The following is a 9,420-nucleotide window of genomic DNA, read 5'->3' on the forward strand; positions in this document are numbered from 1 at the left end:
GTATAATTGATTACTTGATTACTTAATTGGCCATAATAATATTTAACAATACATTCATAAATAGCTAATAAATAGTATTTTATATAAACTATTCAATAGCGTGGCCCTTGGCAGTGGAAACAAAAAAATTACGCAGTTATAGCAGATTATGCAACTAACCTAAAAAACCTCACAAATTGCCAAAAATAAAGTCACTTATCTCCAGACAAATTTGTTTCATCGCACTTTAGTTACCATGGGAGCTGCGAGAATTTTGTTGCAAAATATTTGCAGCAATAATGGGTTTGTAGACAATTTTTATAAACTTTATTAAGAGGAGACCTAAAAGGGAAATGTTTCTGCGTCCTAAAAAAATGATTTCCCATTGCACTGATTTGAAAGCAGCCGCCTGGAATCAAAGTCAAGTGTTTCTGTCTCATTGGGCCTCAGGGCTATTCTGCCCCCACCCACATTTTCAAACAGTTTGCTTGGAGGAGGGAAGAGAGAGAAATGTACATTGGGGGTGTTGGAGGATTTGGGCTGCACGCTGACATTGGAGCTGGCTGAGTCTGTGCAGAGGGTCAGCTGGGTATTTGCTGTTGGCTCAAAGGAGCAGGTGGAGGAGCCAGTCGCATTCTGGAAGAAGAGAAATTTTTCTTCACTCTGGTCTATTTCACTGAGATTCTGTTCATTTGTTGCCTATAGGAAGGTGACAGTAAATTGGGTAAAATATATATGGTGCATGTTGTGATCTTCCAGTGCAATGAAATAAAACATGTCTTAAAGGGTCAGTAAAAAAAAAGTGAATGTTAAATATCTGAGTGCTATTCTAAGAACATTTGCTATTTACATTGCTATTGCTATTTACATTGATTTTTTTAATTCCAAGATATTAAGGGATGTATTGATAATATGAATTCATTTTATTACAACAGCACCACCTGCTGGTCAGTTTCCTACAGTGATTCAGTTGAGGAACTCCCTGCTCTCCCAGGCATGCCTGACCCTAGTGTATGGCACCTACGGGGATACTTCTACAACTGACCGCTGGTTCCTGGCTTGACACCAAGTTGATCCAAAGGTTGGACTAAGCCAACGTATTATATTTATTTACAGTCAAACTCCCTTTTAATTCAGAGGTACGCTGCTATGGTTTCCAATATTTTGCACCTATTACATGACCCTGTATGTATCGGTTTCTGCCCCTCCTCCTCAACATTTTACATTATAATCCAGACACATAGCATTGCTAAAAACCCCTCTAATCTTGTAGGCAATCATGAATAATATGTGGTGCTGGTTTTGCTCTGGGCCAAAATAAAAAATTTATATTATCTTTAAAAAAAGACCAGTGCACTGGAGCTCACTATAGATCTTCTCTGGTCCCAGTCTGTGTTGGAAATGAGGGTGGGTGTGTCCTAACAGTCCCTGCCAAAAGCACAGTAGAAGGGGGACAGCCAATCACAGCCCTGCAGTCACACAAGCAAAGACAGGCTTCAGTTCCCTATCAGGTCAGCCTAGCTGCTGATTGGTTCCTATCCTACAGTGCAGTGTGCTGGGTGCCGCCGCCCCCCCCCCCCCCCCCCTGCACAGCCCGGGAAAGGAGGCAGCAGGAAGTCAGAACCGATGCCAAGTCCCTCACCCCCTGCGCTTACATCCAGGGGAAGGGGGGGTACATTTCCAGACAGAGAGAGCAATGGCACAACTAACTTACCTCGTATTGTAGGGTACCAGATAAGCAATTGAGGAAAATGTTGGGCCCTTCAATCTTTAAGGTGACAGGAATTTTGCCTTCAACCCATGGAGAGTATTTACAAATTGTAACTGTTGCTGGGGACACAAAGCGCAGAAATATCACATGAATCAGACTTTCCATATTCACATCACTTATAGATTGTATAATGTAGATTGTAAGCCCTTGTAGATTGTAAGCTCTTTTGTGCAGGGCTCCCTTCACCTCTTGAATCGGTTATTGATTGCTTTATATGTTACTCTGTATGTCCAATGTACAAACCGGATTCCAAAAAAGCTGAACGCAATGATGTGGAGGTGCCAACTTCTAATATTTTATTCAGAATAGAACATAAATCACGGAACAAAAGTTTAAACTGAGAAAATGTACCATTTTAAGGGAAAAATATGTTGATTCAGAATTTCATGGTGTCAACAAATCCCAAAAAAGTTGGGACAAGGCCATTTTCACCACTGTGTGGCATCTCCCCTTCTTCTTACAACACTCAACAGACGTCTGGGAACCGAGGAAACCAGTTTCTCAAGTTTAGGAATAGGAATGCTCTCCCATTCTTGTCTAATACAGGCCTCTAACTGTTCAATCGTCCTGGGCCTTCTTTGTCGCACCTTCCTCTTTATGATGCGCCAAATGTTCTCTATAGGTGAAAGATCTGGACTGCAGACTGGCCATTTCAGTACCCGGATCCTTCTCCTACGCAGCCATGATGTTGTGATTGATGCAGAATGTGGTCTGGCATTATCTTGTTGAAAAATGCAGGGTCTTCCCTGAAAGAGATGACGTCTGGATGGGAGCATATGTTGTTCTAGAACCTGAATATATTTTTCTGCATTGATGCTGCCTTTCCAGACATGCAAGCTGCCCATGCCACACGCACTCATGCCACCCCATACCATCAGAGTTGCAGGCTTCTGAACTGAGCGTTGATAACAACTTGGGTTGTCCTTGTCCTCTTTGGTCCGGATGACATGGCGTCCCAGATTTCCAAAAAGAACTTCGAATCGTGACTCGTCTGACCACAGAACAGTCTTCCATTTTGCCACACTCCATTTTAAATGATCCCTGGCCCAGTGAAAACGCCTGAGCTTGTGGATCTTGCTTAGAAATGGCTTCTTCTTTGCACTGTAGAGTTTCAGCTGGCAACGGCGGATTGTGTTCACTGACAATGGTTTCTGGAAGTATTCCTGAGCCCATTCTGTGATTTCCTTTACAGTAGCATTCCTGTTTGTGGTGCAGTGTCGTTTAAGGGCCCGGAGATCAGTATGCAGCATCCAGTATGGTTTTACGGCCTTGACCCTTACGCACAGAGATTGTTCCAGATTCTCTGAATCTTCGGATGATGTTATGCACAGTTGATGATGATAGATGCAAAATCTTTGCAATTTTTCGCTGGGTAACACCTTTCTGATATTGCTCCACTATCTTTCTGCGCAACATTGTGGGAATTGGTGATCCTCTCCCCATCTTGGCTTCTGAGAGACACTGCCACTCTGAGAAGCTCTTTTTATACCCAATCATGTTGCCAATTGACCTAATTAGTGTTATTTGGTCTTCCAGCTCTTCGTTATGCTCAAATTTACTTTTTCCAGCCTCTTATTGCTACTTGTCCCAACTTTTTTGGGATTTGTTGACACCATGAAATTCTGAATCAACATATTTTTCCTTTAAAATGGTAAATTTTCTCAGTTTAAACTTTTGTTCCGTGATTTATGTTCTATTCTGAATAAAATATTAGAAGTTGGCACCTCCACATCATTGCGTTCAGTTTTTATTCACAATTTGTTTAGTGTCCCAACTTTTTTGGAATCCGGTTTGTATGAAACCCACTTATTGTACAGCGCTGCGGAATATGTTGGCGCCTTATAAATAAATGTTAATAATAATAATATAGGATTATTAACATGAAATACTCAGACAAATACTCCATAAAATTTTTGTTGAATAAGCGACTTAGAATGATACAAGGGGCAATCGGACTATTGCCCAAGTATTTTCCCGAGTGACATCATGATAAGGATAATATTTATATATACAGTATGTGTGTGTAAGTGTGTGTAAATTTTGTGCAGTGTAATTTGAAACTGACCTTTATTTCTGACGTTTGCCCCTTGCAGATATTTTCCTTTCAGAGCTCCATTCTCAAACACAAACCATTTATTATCACTGCCCTGGATGCAGTATGTTCTGCTGGACTCTCTCCGGTAGGAAGTTGGTGTGAGAGACTCTTGCTGGTTCGGCTTGAAAGAATCCAAGTAGATATAGGAAATATCTGAAAGGAACAAAAACAAAGGAATTTGTTTAAATAAACATCATAGTCACTAGCAACCAATTGGCACTTAGTTGTCATCACTCTCCAGCAAGATAGGAACTGCATTCAGAGGCGATCCCGGGGCTGTAGCCCCAATGCTGCCCCCCCCCCCTTACCCACTCGTGCTTACCCCTTCAGCGTATGAGCAGGGCCACATCCCTAATTCAGTTGGCGCTATTATGCTAAATGGTCATTATACTACTACAGCTGTGGGTGGGATGCTGTTGTCAGTCAAGGATCAATCATGCAACTGTTTTTACAGGGTGCTGTTAGGCCTTATTAATATTACATGGGGTGAATTCTACCCTCCCGACTGCCTCCTATGACTCCCATTGAATTAAATTCATTAGGAAGAAAAGCACCAATCTCCAATGGGACAGCGGGTAGCTATCACTAGGGTTTCTCTGCTGGCAACTTAAAGGTGATCTATACCCTATACCTATGTACCTGAGCACGTTTACAATTGGCTTTAAAGATATTTGCAGTTTTAGGCCGCTAATACCAGACTTTTAGCTCCAAATCCCTCTTGACAAGAGAACATTTGTCTTTACAAGGCATATTTTGCGCAGCGATTTAGATGTTTGATCTAAAACTCCCACTCGAAAGACTTTCTTAAGACTAACCCACTAGGCAAAATCCAGGTTGGCCCTAGGTTAAGGTGCCCATACATGTGAAGATCCGCTTGCTTGGCGAGGTCGCAAAACGAGCAGATCTTCTCCCGATATCCCCACCTACGGGTGAGCAATATCGGGGAAAATGTAGGCTAATTTGATCGTTTGGCCCTGGGGCCAAATGATCGAATTATAATGGTGCAATTATAATGGGGCAATCGGTTCGGGGACCGCATCAATGAGCCGATGCAGTTCCTGATCCGACTAAATATTTTAACCTGCCCGATCAATATCTGGCCAATTTCAGGCCAGATATCATTTAGCCAGGCCCCTCGTTTCTGCCCCTACATGGGCTGATAAGCTGCCGAATGGGTCCATGGGACTGATATCGGCAGATACAATCGTCCTGTGTATGGCCACCTTAAGTCTACTCAAATTGTTGGGGGAAGGGGTATGTAATGAATGACATCGTTGGTGTGGGAGACTGGTGGGCCCCAGAATCCTGTCCACTGATGCTGACAGTTTGCTGGGGGGAGCGGTGTGCCGAGGTTAGCAACATCAGCAGTGGCTTGAGGTTAGGTCCCCTGGTTGGCCCAAGGCTCCCCAGTCTGACACAGGACATATGCGACTGATATTTAGAAATGAGAAAATCAAAGCAATAATAAACTTACCATTTATATCAAATTTTTTTGTCATATCAAAAATTTTATGGCGGTTCATAATTGGAAACATCATTTTCCTTCCATACTGATATAGGGTGCCATAGGGGGGAATAGGGTAGGAGATATATTCAGGGGGCCCAAGTTTCTCCGGAAAGACCGTGTCGCTGGAATCCTGTGTAGAACATAAGGAAAAATACGTGGTTTTAGTGATTTGCTTATTATACAACTCAGCGGATCAGAGATGGGGCCACCATTGGTACTAGCAGTGCAGAGGGGCTCATTAGGTTCTAAACAGTATATGGAAATATCCTTTGGCTTTCCAGTCATACTTGATGAAATAGAGGCCCAAAATATTACAGCACTGGGACCTGCATGTTCTTGAACCAACTCCGCAAATGAGGGAGATGTATTCTAGCCCTAGATTCCAAAGTAATGCAATACAGAATGGATAAAGTAGCCAATAAAGAGGTCACTGTCCCACTTTATAATAAAATAATGAGCAAGGACAGGGGACAGATGGAAACCTAACACAGAGCCATGGGTTACAGGCACACAAAGCCTGACTGTGTACAGTTGCCTGAAATGTACAGCAGGTGGCGCTGTCCTGTTATACATAAGGATTTACCTGGCTCCATGGAGAAAATCGATTCCCTGTAAGAGACTTCCTATTAACCCTGAAATGAAAAACTATGTAAGTAAAATAACATTTACTTATAACGCTGATTCTGTGTGGGGCCCGGCTCACATCCCGGAGGAGATAGCAGAAAGGCAGTCGGTAAGCTGGGAAAGGACAGAAGAGCGGACAGGAGTAGAAAGGCAAAGTATGTTGTCATCGGCATACAGGTGGCACTGAAGTCCAAATGACTGAATCAGTTTTCCTAGAGGAGTAGTATAGAGTGAGAACTGAAGGGGGTCTAAAGGTGGCCATACACGGGCCAATTGTAGCTGCCGATATCGGTCCCTTAGACCGGCTCATTGATGCTGTCCCCGAACCGACTGCGCCCATTGCCACAGTTATAATTCGATTGTTTGGCCCCAGGGCCAAACAATCAAATTAGCCTACACTTGCCCGATATCGCCCACCCGTAGGTGGGGATATCGGGAGAAGATCCGCTCGCTTGACGACCTCTTAACGTGTATGGCCATCTTAAGACAGAACCTTGTGAAACAGAGAGAGGTAGTGAGGTGGAAGTGGAGTTAGAGAAGGCAACTTTTAAGGAATGGTCAGAAAGATAAGAATGGACGCAAGAAAGAGCAGTGTCACGGATATCAGCTGAGTACAGAATGTCTGGGAGGAGAGGGCGGTCAGCTGTGTCAAAGGTAGTAGAGAGATCTAAATGGATGAGTATAGAATAGTGACCTGTAGATTTTTTTTTTTTTTAGAAGATCATTGGTTACTTTGGTGAGTGCATTTTCTGTTGAGTGTATTGGGTGGAAGCCAGAGGGCAGGGGGTCAAGAATGGATAAAAATGGCCATGATTGCCACATGAATGGATGGCCATGATTGCCACATGTGGCTCTCATTTATTTTTATGAATAGGTTTAGGTTGGGGCACTCCTCTCCTGATGTTCTGGTGATCATTGTTGGGCAAAAATCTATTGCAAAATGCTATGCACAGGCAATATAGATAACTGTATATAAAGCTCATTCTACTCACCAGTTACATGCCATTGTGGGATTAATGAGACTTTCAGAACAATCTGCCAAATAAACACATTGTGAGTAAGAAAGCCTAGCGTGAGATGCAACGAGAGCAACGTTCCTGCCCTGGATATTCATGGAACTAATGACTAATATCAATTGACTTTCTTTCCAACATCAGTCTAGCGCTACAAATAGCAACACTTTCTGGCTGTGTCTGAGGCAAGTGTGCCTGTGGCACCTACAGTAAATCATTATATTGCACAAGAGCAGTGTAGCCTTCATGTATAGCCTGTATATCCATTGTGCAACTGCAACCGGTCGGCTGGATGTGGCTGAGCAAGAACTGATATGGCTTAAGCCTAAGCAAGGGCCATTATAGACTTCTTAAAATGACATGATTCCAGTGTAATACATATATCAGCTAACAGACATATGGATAGCACTGCTGTGTATATATAGGGGACCTGGCAGACACTGACCATGAGTAGGTACTCACAGTGTTACAGCCAAACCACAGTTCCTGTGCAATCTACTTACCTTTAATTTAACTGTTAGTATGTTATAGAATAAAAATTTTATTCAACTTTTCAATTGATCTTCATTATTTATTTGTTATAGTTATTTACCTTCTTATTTAAACTCTCTCTAGCTTTCAAATGGGGGGGGGTCACAGTAGTCAAAAAAATATTGCTTTACGAGGCTCCGAACTTCAGAGTTGCTGAACAATTATTGAAATAATGAAAATAATAAAAAATGAAGACCAAATCCAAATAGTCTAAGAATATTACTCTCTACGTCCTATTAAAAGTTAACTTAAAGGTGAGCCTTCAAAGGGATACTGTCATGATTTTTATGATGTACTTTTTATTAATTACACTTTACATATGAAATAATTCACTCTACCATTTAAAATGTTATTCTTGAACCAACAAACTGATTTGTTTTAGCTGTAATATTGGTGTGTAGGCGCCATCTCAGTGCATTGTGCCTGAGTCTGAGCTTTCAGAAGGAGCCAGCGCTACACATTAGAACTGCTTTCAGCTAACCTATTGTTTCTCCTACTCCCATGTAACTGGAGGAGTCCCAAGCCGGACTTGGATTTCTTACTAATGAGTGCTATTCTGATACCTACTGGGAGCTGCTATCTTGCTCCCTTCCTGATCGGCTGCTGGGGGGGGGGATATCACTACAACTTGCAGCGCAGCAGTAAAGTGTGACTGCAGTTTATCAGAGCACAGGTCACATGGCTGTGGCACCCTGGGGAATGAAGAATATGGCTAGCCCTTTGGCACATCTCCCCCACCCATAGCACACCATTTGTATTGCATATATCGCCTTTATTCGCCATCACATTTTCCCAAAACAAATAGCAGCTTTTACCCAGCAGCCATCTTCCCTTTGACACATCATCAGTGACATTTACATCTGCAAACATGTGCGCTGTAAAGTTCATGCAATCAAGAATGCAGGCTTACACAGGCAGAACCTACTTTGATAAAAAGTCATGCTTGGACTGAGCACTGTGACAGGTTTGAAGTCCTGGATCATTGCTGCTATTGAGTTTTAGCGTTTAGCTCTCTTTTAAAGATAATTTTTAGCCCCAAATGAAAGCTGACACAGATATAATTCATTATTGCCTACAAGATTAGGGAGGTTCTCACTTATGCTATATGTCTCCTTAAGGCTCCAGTTAGCCCAGATATACAGTAGGACAATCAAAGGGGAAGCAAAACCCTGGTAAAGGCTCCATTTTCCCTACGAGAGCAGCACCAAGAGACCAATGTACTTACACGTAGAGCCAAGAGCTTCTTCTGCTGCTGCTTCTTCCCTCCTATTAATGTTTTGTTTGTGCACAAATTTCTATGTTGCGTAACTTGGCGTGAGAGAGATAATGAGATCATACCCGCCGGCCTGATGCACAGAGCTTGGCATCTAATCGCATTGCCATGGGATCTAATCTTCCTGCATGGAATTCCCTGCTCACTAGTGATGTACGGGATAAAGCAGAATGATCAACACTGATGTTTCCTTTTGTTTCCCCTGTATTTACCTTTTAAATGAATGAAAGTGATTCCTCTTCAGCGCAGCGATTCCACGCGAAAGCCCCAGATTTCGTAACGACAGTGCCCGGACTGGTCTGTGCAGATATAAAGAATGCAACAGAGGCGGAGAATAACATCGATTTAAGGACTGGCTGCCATAAAGTCATATATAATTATAAGCTTGTTTATTATTGTCATCCACCAGACGGCAATGTATGTTTAACCCTTTGAGTGCAGAGTCGACAGCTCTTTCAGCTACGACTCAGGGTGCAACTTTGGGAAACCGAAGTGACGTAAATGTTTTCCCACCAGCCATTTATATTATTCCAGATGGGAAAGTATTTGCAGGAGATCAGTCGCCCGTGGTAGAGGACATTTACAAATGAAAGTGCAGGGTGCAAAGTGCAATTTCTGATGTAGATC

The 9,420-nt window shown here is 42.6% G+C and overlaps 1 protein-coding gene across 3 annotated transcripts; it reads right to left on the minus strand.

The window, feature by feature from the left end:
- Positions 1–283: 283 nt before the first annotated feature.
- On the minus strand, positions 284–9,093 carry LOC116409784. Of its 3 annotated transcripts, none has more exons than XM_031899281.1 (7): positions 9,006–9,093; positions 6,969–7,011; positions 5,936–5,984; positions 5,320–5,482; positions 3,816–3,998; positions 1,694–1,809; positions 284–678 (listed from the first exon to the last, which is right to left on the minus strand). In XM_031899281.1, exons 2-7 carry the CDS (start codon positions 6,980–6,982, stop codon positions 346–348), a joined length of 858 nt encoding a protein of 285 aa, XP_031755141.1. In that variant the 5' UTR covers positions 6,983–7,011; positions 9,006–9,093; the 3' UTR covers positions 284–345. The 3 variants fall into 3 exon arrangements, with proteins under 3 accessions (XP_031755141.1, XP_031755142.1, XP_031755140.1); XM_031899282.1 differs by lacking the exon at positions 9,006–9,093 and adding an exon at positions 8,746–8,975; XM_031899280.1 differs by lacking the exon at positions 9,006–9,093 and having other exon boundaries at positions 6,969–7,534.
- Between the last annotated feature and the right edge of the window lie 327 nt (positions 9,094–9,420).

Source organism: Xenopus tropicalis, chromosome 3 (assembly GCF_000004195.4).
Source record: "Xenopus tropicalis strain Nigerian chromosome 3, UCB_Xtro_10.0, whole genome shotgun sequence".
Lineage (NCBI taxonomy): Eukaryota > Metazoa > Chordata > Amphibia > Anura > Pipidae > Xenopus > Xenopus tropicalis.